Source organism: Triticum urartu, chromosome 6, assembly GCF_003073215.2.
Source record: "Triticum urartu cultivar G1812 chromosome 6, Tu2.1, whole genome shotgun sequence".
Classification (NCBI taxonomy): Eukaryota; Viridiplantae; Streptophyta; class Magnoliopsida; order Poales; family Poaceae; genus Triticum; species Triticum urartu.
Window position 1 is genome coordinate 27,880,243 of NC_053027.1, and position 14,694 is coordinate 27,894,936.

Genomic DNA, 14,694 nt, shown 5'->3' on the forward strand with positions numbered 1-14,694 from the left:
CATGAGATGCTTGAGTTGCAACAGGACCTCTCCTATAAAGAGCATCCGGTCCACATTCTCGACCAAGCTGAACGGCGCACACGTCAGAAGGCGATCAAGTTCCTCAAGGTCCAGTGGTCGAATCACTCTGAAGACGAAGCCACCTGGGAACGCGAGGACCGCCTGCGTGATGAATACCCCGCACTGTTTCCTTCTACCACCTAAATCTCGGGACGAGATTTCTTGTAGTGGAGGAGATTTGTAACGCCCGGATGATCATGCTACAGTAATCCCACGCTAATCATGCCATGACACCTCGGTTACTATTGCTAACCTCGCAATGATTCGAAACCGTTTCAAATTTAAATTCTAAATAAGTCAAACGACAAAATTTTTCAAAATATTAAACAAAAATGTTCGGTGTGTGACTAATATTGCAAGGGTAATTATCGTAAAGAAAACACATTTTTATAAAATGCCTAAATGACTTAAAATGAAATAAAACAGAGAGAAAATAAAAAAAGAAAGAAAATGCAAAAGGGAAAAACAAACAAAAAAAAGAGGAGAAAGCCCCCCCCCCCGGCCCCTTGGGCTTCGGCCCATCAGGCCACAGCCGATTCGGCCGGCCCACCCCGCCGCGCCCTTATCCCCCCCTCTGTCCCCCACCACTCCACCGGCACTCTCACTCCCCCCCCACGGGATCGAGGGAGGAGGACCTCGTCGCGCCAGGACGCCGCCGCCCGGATCGCTGTCGCCGACCATCACCTCGCCGGCGCCCCCTCCCCCACCGGCCTGCCTCCCCCTCGCTGCCTCGTCCTCGTCATCCACCCCACGCCCCGCTGCCCTATCCCTACCGGCCCCGTGAGCACGCCCCGCGCTCCTCCTCCTCTCTTCCCTGTTCTTGCTCGTCGCGGCCGTGTCTGCACTGCCGCGCCCACGCGCACCCGCACGCGCTCACCAACGCCGTCCGGACGCCCGAGGCGTCGCGCCCGCACACGTTGTGCCCGCGCCGTGGCCGCCCCTTGCCCCTGGCCATGCCAAATGCGCGCGCGCCCGCGCACCGCAGCGCTGCTGTCGTTGCCCACCACGGCCTCGCCCCGGCACGCGCCTCCTCCCCTGCTGCTGCAGCTGCTTGCCCGCGCTGTCGCCTGGGCCGTGCCGCCACAGCCACCGGCGCGGCGGCGCCGCGCCGCGCGTGCCCTGCAGCGCCCCCCGCCACCGTTGTTGCTTCATTGTGCCGACCGCCCCCTCCTCGCCGGAGCCAGGCCGCGCGCCCGCCCCTTCGCCCACTGGCTGCAGCGCCCGCACGGGCGCCCCACGCCCGCTAGCCGGTAGCCCGCGCCCGCTAAGGCCCCGGACCAATGACATATGGGCCCCACCCCAGAGAACGTTTCCAAAAAAAGGTTTTAAAAACAGAATAATAGAAAATAAATAATAACTAAAAATAAACTTAATTAATTAATTAATTAAATTAAAAAAGTTAATTAATCCTAGTTAATTAATCTAATTAATCTGTTAGTTTAATTAAACAGTAGTTTGTTTAGTCTAAACCCTAATTAAGTCTAAACAGTGTATGACAGGTGGGTCCCACTGGACCCACGCATCAGTTGACCCCGTCAACCCCTGTTGACTGGTGACGTCAGCATGACATCATGCTGATGTCATAAATCCAAATTTCGAATTAAATTAAATAATTAATTAAATTCCAGAAATTAGTAAAATCTTTAGAAAATCATATCTTTTAATCCGTAACTCGGATTAAATTATTTTCAACATGAAAGTTGCTCAGAACGACGAGACGAACCCGGATACGCAGCCCGTTCGTCCGCCACGCATCCCTAAGCTATTGACCTCGCAACTTTTCCCCTCCGGCTACTCTGCCCGAAAACGCGAAACACCGGGAATACTTTCCGGATGTTTTTCCCCTTCACCGGTACCACCTCGTACCGCGTTAGGGCACACCTAGCATCACGTTTTGTCATGTCATGCATCATTATGCAGCTGTTTGCATTATATTTATTGTTTCTTCCCCCTCTTCTCTCGTTAGACACCGAGACCGACGCCGCTGCTACCCAGTACGACTACAGTGTTGACGACCCCCCTCTCTTGCCAGAGCAACCAGGCAAGCCCCCCCTTTGATCACCAGATATCGCCTACTCTTTTCTCTACTGCTTGCATTAGAGTAGTGTAGCATGTTACTGCTTTCCGTTAATCCTATTCTGATGCATAGCCTGTCCTTGCTACTACTGTTGTTACCTTTACCTGCAATCCTAATGCTTAATATAGGATGCTAGATTATCATCAGTGGCCATACATTCTTGTTCGTCTGCCATGCTATATTATCGGGCCGTGATCACTCGGGAGGTGATCACGGGTATATACTATATACTTTATACATGATACATGTGGTGACTAAAGTTGGGTCGGCTTGTGGAGTACCCGCGAGTGGATCTTTGTGGCGAAGCGACAGGGCAGGTTGAGACCACCTAGGAGAGAGGTGGGCCTGGCCCTGGTTGGCGTTCGCGGTTATCTCAAGATAACACGTTTAACGAGATCTTGGTATTTGATCTGAGTCTGGCCACTGGCCTATACGCACTAACCATCTACGCGGGGACAGTTATGGGCACTCGACGTCGTGGTATCAGCCGAAGCCTTCGTGACGTCAGCAACGGAGCGGCGCGCGCTGGATTGGACTGGAACGCCTGTTAGACTAGGTCTGCTTCCGGCCGCCCACGCAACGTGCAGGTGTGCTAAGGGCGATGGGCCCAGACCCCTGGGCGCTTAGGTTTAGACCGGCGTGCTGACCTCTCTGTTGGTCTAGGTGGGGCTGCGATGTGTTGATCTTCCGAGGCCGGGCATGACCCAGAAAAGTGTGTCCGGCCAAATGGGATCGAGCGTGTTGGGTTATATGGTGCACCCCTGTAGGGAAGTTAATCTATTCGAATAGCCGTGATCTTCGGTAACAGGACGACTTGGAGTTGTACCTTGACCTTATGACAACTAGAACCGGATACTTAATAAAACACACCCTTCTAAGTGCCAGATACAACCGGTGACCGCTCTCTCACAGGGCGACGAGGGGAGGATCATCGGTTAGGATTATGCTACGTGATGATACTTGGAGGACTTCAGTCTACTCTCTTCTACATGCTGCCAGACAGAGGCTGCCAGAAGCGTAGTCTTCGAAAGGACTAGCTATCCCCCTCTTATTCCGGCATTCTGAAGTTCAGTCCACATATGATACCCTTATTCCATTTGATACCAATGCATACATATGTAGTGTAGCTCCTTGCTTGCGAGTACTTTGGATGAGTACTCACGGTTGCTTTCTCCTTCTTTTCCCCTATCCCTTCTACCTGGTTGTCGCAACCAGATGTTGGAGCCCAGGAGCCAGACGCCACCGTCGACGACGACTCCTACTACACCGGAGGTGCCTACTACTACGTGCTGCCCGCTGACGACGACCAGGAATAGTTTAGGAGGATCCCAGGCAGGAGGCCTGCGCCTCTTTCGATCTGTATCCCAGTTTGTGCTAGCCTTCTTAAGGCAAACTTGTTTAACTTATGTCTGTACTCAGATATTGTTGCTTCCGCTGACTCGTCTATGATCGAGCTCTTGTATTCGAGCCTTCGAGGCCCCTGGCTTGTAATATGATGCTTGTATGACTTATTTTATTTGTAGAGTTGTGTTGTGATATCTTCCCGTGAGTCCCTGATCCTGATCGTACATGTTTGCGTGTATGATTAGTGTACGGTCAAATCGGGGGCGTCACAGTGTTAACCATATCAGTTAGAGTTCGGTTCTTTCTTTCGGCTACCCCATTTGACTGGGGTGAGTAGGGAGGCGTCCTCTCATGGATTATACCATGTTCCGCACAAAACAGATCAAATTCATTGGAAAAATACTCTCCACGACGATCGGACCTAAGCCGTTTAATTTTTCGATCAAGTTGGTTCTCTGCCTCAGCTTTATAGTTTTTGAAGAAAGTCAAAGCCTCATCTTTTGATTTCAGAAGATACACATAACAATATCTAGTGGAGTCATCAATAAACGTCATGAAGTATCTCTTTCCACCTTTTGTCAACACGCCATTCATCTCACACAGATCAGAATGTATAAGCTCTAGTGGCGCCAAGTCTCTTGCCTCTGTAGTCTTACGAGACTTGCGAGGTTGCTTAGCTTGCACGCATACTTGACACTTAGAGCCCTTGACATGAGAGATTTTTGGAATTAAATTCATATTGGCTAGCCGCGTCATGCATCTGAAGTTAATATGACAAAGTCGTGAATGCCAAATATCAGACTCATTATTGTGGCAAACATTATTAATAACTTTAGTGCAAATAAGCCTCCGCACTCATAGCCTTTTCCAACAAATTTTCCACACTTAGAAATTACAACTTTATTGGATTCGAAAACCAACTTAAAACCATCTCGACATAAACGGGAACCGCTAACGAGATTTTTATTGATGGACGACACATGATGAACGTTCTTCAGATGCACGGTCTTCCCCGAAGTAAACTTTAGATCGACCGTACCAACACCTCGAACGATGGCATGTGACCCGTTCCCCATCAGCACGGGAGAAGTCCCAGTGGCCTGGTAAGAAGAAAACATGGAGGCATCAGCACAAACATGTACATTGGCACCGGTGTCAATTAACCAATCAGGGGATTGAAATACTGAAAGGATGGTAGTAAAAATACCGTACCTAATTCCTTCATATCAGTATCACCGATGACGACATTAGCGGACTTGCCACTCTTCTCATGTTCGCGCTCCTCAAAGCGGTTAGGACACTTTGAAGCCCAGTGATTAGGATCACCGCAGACATGGCAAAGTCCCTTCCCCTTCTTATGAGAATTCTTCTTGAAGTTAGTAGAATGTGATGGCTTGTTCTTTGTATCAAACTTGCCTTTGCCCTAAGATTTGTTCTTGTTGTTTTTGAACTTGTTGGGCTGGAAGTTCTTCTTCTGTACCATGTGGGCACTAGAACCTCCCTCAGCAACTCGAGCACGTGTGTCCTTTGCTCTCGCCTTCTCTTCAACATCAAGAGTACCAATGAGATCCGCAACGGAAAACTCCTGTCTCTTGTGTTTCAGGGAAGTAGAAAAATTGTTCCACGAAGGTGGAAACTTGGCAATGATGCCCCCGGCAACAAATTTGTCCGGCAACACACACTTGAAGTACTCAAGTTCTTTTGCGAGCGACTATATCTCATGAGCCTGTTGTACAACAGCGCGCTCATCAGTCATCTTGTAGTCATAGAATTGCTTCATGACGTACAACTCGCTGCCGGCGTCCGAGGCACCAAACTTGGCCTCGAGCGCAGCCCACATGTCCTTGTCGTTGTCAAATGACATATACGAATCCACAATTGAGTCATCAAGAACACTCAGAAGAGCGCCTTTAAAGAGGGTATCGATCTTCTCAAAAGCTTCCAACTGTGCTGGATTAAGATCGCCCTCAGGCTTCCCCTTGGTGGCGTCATAGCAGCCCATGGTCTGAAACCAGTAGACTGCTCTCGTGCGCCACCTCTTATATTGCGCCCCCTTAAAGGCAGGCGGCTTCAGATGCGCAGCAAAACCACTCGGAGTAAATTGCCTATAATCGGGTTTTTGGGTTGTTGGAAATATGAGCAAATTACTACGAGATTTAATCCGAATAAACAGAAGATAAATCATGACTACAGCAACAGAGATTAAACTAATCATGTGAACTAGCATAGCAGATGAACAGATCACATCTAGGGCACATACTAGAAACATGAATTCTACCATGATCTCGAACAGGAAGGATAGAATCACATACGGTGCAGCGGGAGCAACACCGCCGGCGTTGACGTTGTCACCCATGTCGTCGAGGATGAGGTTGCCGAGATCGGGGAAGAAGTCGTCGTTCGCGAAGTCGTCGCTGCCAGCAGTCGCGCGAGTGCGCTCCCCAAAAACCTGATCGCCCCTCTCCCATACAGGATCACGAGAGGCGGGGTTCCGGAGGCCTGCTGTCCCTTCTCCCGGTGCACGCCGAAAGGCGGGCCGGGTAGGTCGTCGGAATAAACCCCACGTCCGAGTCGTCACGATCCAAAAGAATCGGAAACGGTTCAGTAAATCCCGCAACCCGCGGCGCGTCGTGACGAGGCGTGGCGTGGCGTGGCGAGGCGAGTGAGGAGGAGGAGCGCGCGTGTAGGTCTTCTCTTCTCATGCTCATACAAGTGGTAGAAGAGCTCACCTTATAAAGAGGTGCAACTCTCTCTCAACTTCCGGGGTGGGACTAAACTTTAGCCTCACTCACTTCACTCACATGTGTGCATGAATGGGCCAAGAGAATTTCAGAATTTTAGTTGGGCTTTGGGTCAAAGGCCTACTAGCAAAATTCCAACAGATTCAATCTGATAGCTCTGTCGTGGTGGCGGCGTTGACGGATGACTCTCTCCACAGATCTGCATATGGACATCTCATGATAGAAATCAAGAAGCTTTTGAAATCGCATGGTTTTATTCCGCAGAAGATTGATCGTCATCAAAATAGGGTTGCTCATAGTCTAGCTAATATTGATCGCTCTCGAGGTAGCACCACGTGTTGGTTGCGCCGTGTTCCATACAATATCATGCATCTTGTTTTAGCGGACTGCCGGACTGTAACACTATTTCCGAGGAATAAAACTTTTTTTACCTCGCAAAAAATGCTCACCGGAGCAAATTCACAATCTATAAATATTCTCACATTACAAATTCACATGGCAAATTACAAATTTCATGTCCAAACAATTCATAACAGACTGCAAACAAGAATCTAATTTCACTATCATTAAATAGAAAGACAACTAGTCAAATTAACTTACCTTGATGTGGCTCGCGTAGTCCGCAACCTTCTGGACAGTAGGAGAAGACAAGTAGAGGACCTACGCTGCAGTGCTAGATGTATTTAGTTCAACAACTAAGAATTGACACGAGGACAGCGAGTCCACTTTTAGCATTCGGAGACTGCAGTGTGAAGCGATATGGGCCTATGGGCCCTCTTGTGGTAGTGTGGGAAAAGGACTAGATGGGCTAGCGTCTGGTTTTGGACTGAATGCTCAGCAGCCGCGTTTTATTATGTCAGTTTCATTTCTTCTTTATACATACTCATATATATACTATATATACCTAGTTTCTTTGCAAAAATAATGGGTATTCAATTGAATACCCATGAATTGAAGTGGGCCCGTCCCTGTCCAGAGGACAAGTGGCACTATTGATGACAATGTGGCAGTGTTGATGACGACGCGCTGATGAGTGAATAGTATGCGCCTATTCTGCAATAGTGGCCAGGGGATAGCTGTCGCGTCCGCACGCACGTCCGATGAGACGCCGTAGTTGACTTCAGGCAGCCGACTACGGGCGCGAGCCGAAGCAGCTGGCCCAGGCGGGCGAGAATCCTGTCCGGCTCGCTGTCTTGGAACTATCGGGTCATCCCCCGACAAAGGGCGTTTTACAAAAATGGATTACTTCAGATCCGAATTTTCTTTGGCAAAGTGACAGTGAAAAGAAGAAGTATCCATATGGCGTCGTGGCAACCTTCAGGGTCATCTGGATTCCATCCACGTCACGCAGGAACATGACAAATTCCAATTCAATTCGACGCAGGGTGGGGTCTTTTTAGTACTCCCTCCGTTCCAAATTACTCGTCGCAGAAATGAATGTATTTAAAACTAAAATACATCTAGATACATCCATACCTATGACAAGTAATTCAGAACGGAGGGAGTAATAGGAACCTTAGACTAGTCATAGTGGGAGTAACTTAGCTAGTAACATAGCGCACTCCAATTTTTTTTTTGCTTATGTGGCAAGTATTTTTAATATAAGATAGTAACATAATATGTTACTGTAACATAACATAGCGATTCCCAAGACAAGATGAGTCTACAAGCTAATAAATGAAGTCATCTATGACACTATTATTATGTTATTTTGCATTATGAAGGTAGTAACTTAAACTAGTGTCATGCATATGACACTAGTTTAAGTTACTCCCCACTATAACCAGCCTTATTGTGTTCTGAAAAGCAACCTCCTGTCTCATGGGCGAGATTCTATTATAGTCGTTCTCAAGATGCTGTCTGGATAAACCTGACTAGCAAACTACAGTAACCGTTAACTTCTGGATCGAGATGCTAAATTTGACTTGTAGCCCTACTACCTACCGTTGGCTTAAAGTGATGTCAACCATGACGCCACACAAGGGACCCACCGGCTCTAATTTGTCCGGCCGCAGGACACCAACTGAGAGACGGAAGGAGTACAAAAATGACGAGGCAGCGTTAACTCCAACTCCAAGCCCGAACTCGGAAACCAAAACACGCCACTCTGTTCGGCACGACGTCGCGCACGTACGGCGCCATGGGCGGCGAGCCAGGTTACCAGGACCCGTCGCCGGCGAGCGCGCGGCCGCACGTGCTGCTCCTGTGCAGCCCGTGCATGGGGCACCTCATCCCTTTCGCCGAGCTGGCGCGCCGGCTCGTCGCCGACCAAGCCCTCGCCGCCACGCTCCTCTTCGCCGCGGCCACGGACGCCCCCTCGGAGCAGTACGCCGCCCTGGCCGCGTCCATGCCCGACGGCGTCGACCTCGTCGCGCTGCCCGCGCCACCGGCGGACGCCCTGCCGCCCTCCACCACCGTGCGCGGACGCGTCGTGCACGCCGCCCTCTCCGCTGTCCCGCAAGTCCGGGACATCGCCCGGTCGCTGGCCTCGACCGCACCGCTCGCCGCGCTCGTGGTGGACATGGCCAGCGTGCCGGCGCGCGACGTCGCGGCGGAGCTGGGCGTGCCGTGCTACATGTTCTTCACCTCGCCGTGGATGCTCCTGTCCCTGTTCCTGCACCTCCCGGAGCTCGACGCGGGGCTCGTCGGGGAGTACCGGGACGCGACGGGGCCCATCCGGCTGCCGGGCTGCGTGCCGATCCACGCGCCCGAGCTTCCCGGGTCCATGCTCGCCGACCGGAGCAGCGACACGTACGCCGGGTTCCTGTCCTTGGCCAAGGACGCCGCGAGAGTCGACGGGATTCTCGTGAACACGTTCCGTGAGGTGGAGCCCGCGGTGGGGCAAGGCGGCACGGACTGCGTGAAGGACATGCCGGTGCACGCGGTCGGGCCGTTGGTCTGGACAAGGCCAGTCGCGACCGGCGTGAACCGGGAGCCGGAGCACGCACGCCTCATCACATGGCTGGACCAGCAGCCCCGTGGATCCGTGGTGTTCCTGTCGTTCGGGAGCGGTGGCACGCTCACGCGCCGGCAGACAACCGAGCTAGCGCTCGCGCTGGAGGCGACCGGGCGTCCGTTCATCTGGGCGGCAAAGCGGCCACACGAGGACACGGCGGACGGCGCCTTCTTCGGAACTGGCCGAGGAGGAGACGACGACGACGACCCGCTCGGCTTCCTGCCGGGGGGATTCGTCGAGAGGACGGCGGGGGTGGGGCTCGTCCTCCTGTCGTGGGCCCCGCAGACGGCGATCCTCGCGCACGCCGCCGTCGGGTGCTTCGTCACGCACTGCGGGTGGAACTCGAGCCTGGAGAGCATCCTTAATGGAGTGCCGATGGTGGCATGGCCGCTCTACGCCGAGCAGAAGATGAACGCTGCCATGTTGGAGGCCCACTCAGGGGTGGCGGCCCGCTTGAACGCCGCCGGACCTGGCAACGGCGACGGCTTTGTCTGCAAGGAAGAGATCGTGAGCGTGATCCGACGTGTGATGGATGGAGACGAAGCAACGACGATGAGGATGCGTGCTGGTGAGCTCAGAGACAGAGCCACACATGCGCTAGCCATGGATGGTTCTTCAACTCTTGCACTAGCCAAGGTCACAGCTTTGTGGAAATCTTCTACTTCTAGTGACGAAAAATAAAGGAAAGGGAAAATAAAAGTATGTTTGCAAGCCACCGATCACCATCTCTCTGCTCCTAAAACGGGATTCGGTAGACTGAGATCCACGGTTTATTTTCGTCTCATCACACTGTTTTTTCTCTCCCTCACACTGAAAACCAAATCGATTTGCTCGATCCCTCTTTCGTTTTTTATGCTTGCTTTGGCAGATGGCGCCGGTTCAATTCAATAACCTAAATACTAGGTAATGAATTATTAAGAAAATCACACTATATACATATACATATGAGATCACCTTCTTAAAAGACAGAGAGAAGATTTTTCTCCATAATCTTTCAAATCAAAACGAAATACTATTTCTTAATAACAAATCGCTAATACCAGGCACTATGACATTTATTATTTGTTATTATCTCTATTATTAAATCTTTACTCCTAAAAAAGGAGTTTGTAGACCGGTATGCACTGATTGTTTTTCCTCCTTCCAAAACAAAATTAGATATTTCTCAATAATAATTCGCTAATCCCGAGCACTATGTCATTTATTATCTATGATCGCAACTTTTCCGAGATAATTTTTCTTCTGTCCCACCCGCATGTCTCCATTTTCACTGAAATCTTGTTTTGTTCGTTTCGTTCGACCTCCCCTCCCACGTACGTTGTGGCCTCCCCACCGAATCTTTCCAAATAAACCCCACCTCCCCTCCTCGTTCAACCTCCCCTCCCGCATGTTCCCTACCTTCTCGGTGGTCGCCGCGGGTCCAAAAAAAGAAAGGGTCATGGACGTGCCAACTTCGCGTCTATCGAATTCTCCCAACTTGTTACTGAATCCATAACGGTTCAGATACAACAATCTTCTTCTTTTTAAAACCCATATTTTTGCCTAAATAAATTATAAAAAATGTGATTTGCAAAACATATATTCGAAGAGCAGTTTTAACATGCTCCCTCTTACCCCCTCTTTTCACATGAGATAAGATCTGAGCCGCTGATCTTATTAATTTGTGGTCTGATTGACTCTTACCTTCTTCACTCACATGTATAAAGAGGGGTAATAGGGAGCATGTGAAAATTTGCCATATTCGAAACTATTATGGGGCCAAACTGTGGATATATATAGCACGACGTCAGGAGGATAAAAAATGCTATGCTACAGTGGGTGCATATGCTAGGGAATTAGGAGTGGCCTTTCCTGGTTGTTGTCATCATGTATCTGGCTATCTGCTCTTCTATCTCTTCTCTCATCTGGCAGGCTGCCTGTTGCCTTTTGCACCGCGGTGTATTGCACAAGGTTCATGTAATTGACCTGTTGGTCTTCGGGCTTCGGCATGTTTTGAAATATATAAGGTAGTACAAGATCTACCTTTTCATTTAAAAAAAGACGGTTATGAGAGGTGGACAGGCGGTTGCACTTATAGTTAAGTACATGTGGATGCTTATCAATCGAGTGAGGGTCTGACGACCGGAACCCTCCTCAGCGGCCATAAATCACAAGGGCTGGCTGGCTTTGTGGGATTCTAACGCACCGAACAACGCCATCCAAGCATGTAGATTGATTACAAATAGGCTTGCAGTGGATGATGAACTACATAAAAGAAGGATCAAACCCGGTTTTTTCTGTGTTGCGTGTGGACGGGAAGTGACAAATTATCACAGATTTTGGTCGTGCCCATACTCGGCTTTGTAGAAAATTATGCACTCGGAAAAGGGAACTCCAGTGGTGATCCCACCGGTGCAGGCTAGCTCCCAAAGTGCACTTGCTAGTTTGTTCTTTTAAGGGTGCTCACCACATTTGCCACCCGGTTACTAGCATTAGCATGGCTAGGTGAGGCAAATGCAGAAGAAAGACCAACGATGGTTCAGGGTGGATACACACTATGGTTACTAGCAGTAAAATACGGAGAGAAGATTTTTCTCGAAAACCTTTTAAATCAAAATAAAATATTCCTACTGTTGGATCGTTAATACCACGCACTAGGACATTTATAATCTGTTATTATCTCTACTGTTGAATCTAAAACGTCTTATAAAAGCTTACAAAGGGAGTGTGTTTTACGGTAAGTTAATATATAATATCACATGTGAGTTGGTCCAGTTGGACAAGGCACACCAAAATAGTTACACGAGCCGGGCAGCTCTGTCGCAGCTTATAAATAATCAATAACCTTAGAAGAAAGAAAAATAAGTCAACTACTTGCTCTGTCCCATAATATAAGAGCATTTTTGAAACTATAAAAGTGGAAAGAGGCCTATCAAAATGCTTGCGGGCTGAAATATCCCTCCATGAATGATATTGAGGTCCCATGTTGCTATTGTAGACAATATAATAATATGAAACCAATCGGATCTGCCTGTTGACAAATGTTTGTCCTTTTTCTTTTAGAAAGTTATTTTTGAACCCTGGTCAGAACAAGTAATGCATATGTTATCCTCTGTAATAGCTTACTTGGTGAAAAAAAAATACACTCTTTCTCTGAAGCTTGAGCGTGCTCTACTGAAGCAAGCTAAGCTTTCATAATGACTATGTATATTGGGTGCTTGAGCTCAGATGCACCCGAAATATATATGACAGGGCGTGCGGGGTAGCTGTTAAGACGTCTGTGCACCCGTGATGGGTCAGCCTGGCACAGGAAAATGGCTGGTCCGCAGACTGCCGTCACATTAAATGCGCCAGCTTTACCACATTTTCTGGATCGATACAGCACGAATACCACGTTGAATACACGGAAAGGCACGGATGCACATGCGAGTGAATTGGAGAGATATCGAGATCATCTGAGCACGGGCTCAGAATCGAATTTTCGCTATGCTTACTTTCTGATTCTAAAATTTCATGGTTCAGTTTACTCTTATTCTGCCCTCCTTCAATTAAATAAGCATGCAAATAAAGCATTCCTATACATGCCAAGAATAATGCTAATTTTGGTGCTAACAGTAGGGGTGCTCAGGTGTATAACGTCAAGGAACACACTAACTGGTTGTTTTTTCCTGGAACTTGGTTCCTTCTGTCAAATCTGAATATAAATGCAACTGGAACATAACTACCACTCAAACTTTTGGCTATGTTTATGTGCAAACCTGGTCAAATTAGAACTTGCCTATACACCTACCTAAATCAAATAAACATGCAAACATGGTGTTCAGAACAGAGGAACACCACACCAGATGTAAACTCCAAGGAGGTGTAAGTCAATATTGAATCTTCAGATATGTGTCTTGTTCAGACAACAAACAATTCCAGAACAAATCTCTGAAAATTTTCAGAGATGCAATAATCTTTTCGGTACAATAATCTTTTACAGACATATGCTAGTGTAGCCAACATGTATTTTCCACAGAAATTTGCACTGAATTATATATAAAGGGTTTACTTTGATTTTAGCTATCATACAAAGTCCTGAACCTGACTTAACAAATTCATTAACTTTGCCACGTCTTCCATCAGAGGAAGGGCAACTCTGCCTATCCATGGCTGGACTAGACAACTAGAATGGGTCGAAGCAGCTCCTCCCAAGACTTCACTCTGCTGCTATCAACGACTCTGTACCTGTCAAGAAGGCGCTATAAGTTGATGACCCCCGGGATCCGTTCCAGCTGCCGCTCCTTAGATGATTTCCTTATCTTCAGACGTATTCTTCAGAATATTCAGACCAAAACAACAGAAGACGATAATGGGAGCTTCTCTTGGGGAAATCATACTGCTCTTCCAAAAAAGTCAACTTTCAGTTCCTTGCTCATGATTAAGCCCCTTATGGTCCTGTAAGTGCACTACCACTGCTAAATGACAGACTACCTTACAGTTTCCCAGTCAAATATTCTTTTATAAACTTTCTGTTCAGATGGCAAAAAGATTGCCATCAAATTTAAAAAGAGCAACAAAATATTAATTACATCTGTTTTGTAAACCCCATTTACCAATATCATAGGCCTTTCCTCAGAAAAAAGCTGACATTATCTGAAAATTCTGAGGAGAAAACTTAGACGGTTCAAAAATAGTACCGAGGTGGAGGCGTCGACGATTGAGTAGCTGATGAAGCATCGTGGTTATCATCAACTGGATCACAATCAAACTTGTTAGTTGTAACAACGATGTAACAATATCTTAACAGCTACTCCCTCCGTTCGGAATTACTTGTCTCGGATATAGATGTATCTAGAACTAAAATACATCTAGATACATCCATTTCTGCGACAAGTAATTCCGAACGGAGGGAGTAGCTAGCACCATTACCATCAAATCTAGAACAAAACTGAGAGTCATTGCAACAGAAAATATATACAGGTAGGAGCGTATCCTTTGCTCTGCATGGACCCAGGCATAAAAATTTCACGATGAATACTAACAAGCTTCACATAGATTCTGCACTGTTAAACTTTTTGTAAAATATGGTTAGCCAGTAATGTGGATTAAGCCTATTACAGAAGTGTGCCCTTGTATGCAGAGAACAATTCAGGTCATCTTAAGAAGGATAAAATATGATCAAACATTGACTCCTTGTCAATTTCCAAGAAGCCGCTTAATATGGACCTCACTAAACTCAGAACACGCCAAGTTATCTGTTCAGATTAGTCCTGATATCTACAAACACAATGTCCATGGATTTGTTAACAAACTGTTCAGAGAAAGAAAGAAATATTTGGAACTGCTAGCAATTTAAACTATCCACAATCTTACAGGTTAAAGCGATTCATGCGAACAGATTTCAGTAGGAAGCATCACAAATACACCCGTCTAGCATGGAACCGCTAAGAAAAGAACACATAAAGAAACCCACTTGTCTTACCTCCTCTAGATAATTACACAAGCAGAGACTTTTACTTTCCAGTGGTTCAAGGACGTCTATCACCCATCTCAGA

The 14,694-nt window shown here is 47.8% G+C and overlaps 1 protein-coding gene and 1 long non-coding RNA gene across 2 annotated transcripts; one reads left to right on the forward strand and one right to left on the reverse strand.

The window, feature by feature from the left end:
- Window positions 1-8,263: 8,263 nt before the first annotated feature.
- Window positions 8,264-9,900, forward strand: LOC125516163 (hydroquinone glucosyltransferase-like). The gene has a single exon (XM_048681646.1). The coding sequence runs from the start codon at window positions 8,363-8,365 to the stop codon at window positions 9,857-9,859; it is 1,497 nt and encodes a 498-aa protein (XP_048537603.1). The 5' UTR covers window positions 8,264-8,362; the 3' UTR covers window positions 9,860-9,900.
- Window positions 9,901-13,045: 3,145 nt separating this feature from the next.
- On the reverse strand, window positions 13,046-14,694 carry LOC125514743. Its single transcript, XR_007286592.1, has 2 exons — window positions 14,622-14,694; window positions 13,046-13,891 (listed from the first exon to the last, which is right to left on the reverse strand). It is a non-coding gene; the product is annotated as an uncharacterized LOC125514743 (long non-coding RNA).

What these genes read in the sequence shown, in the direction of transcription:
- LOC125516163 (XM_048681646.1), top strand. Translation starts at nt 8,363, where the DNA reads ATGGGCGGCGAGCCAGGTTACCAGGACCCGTCGCCGGCGAGCGCGCGG.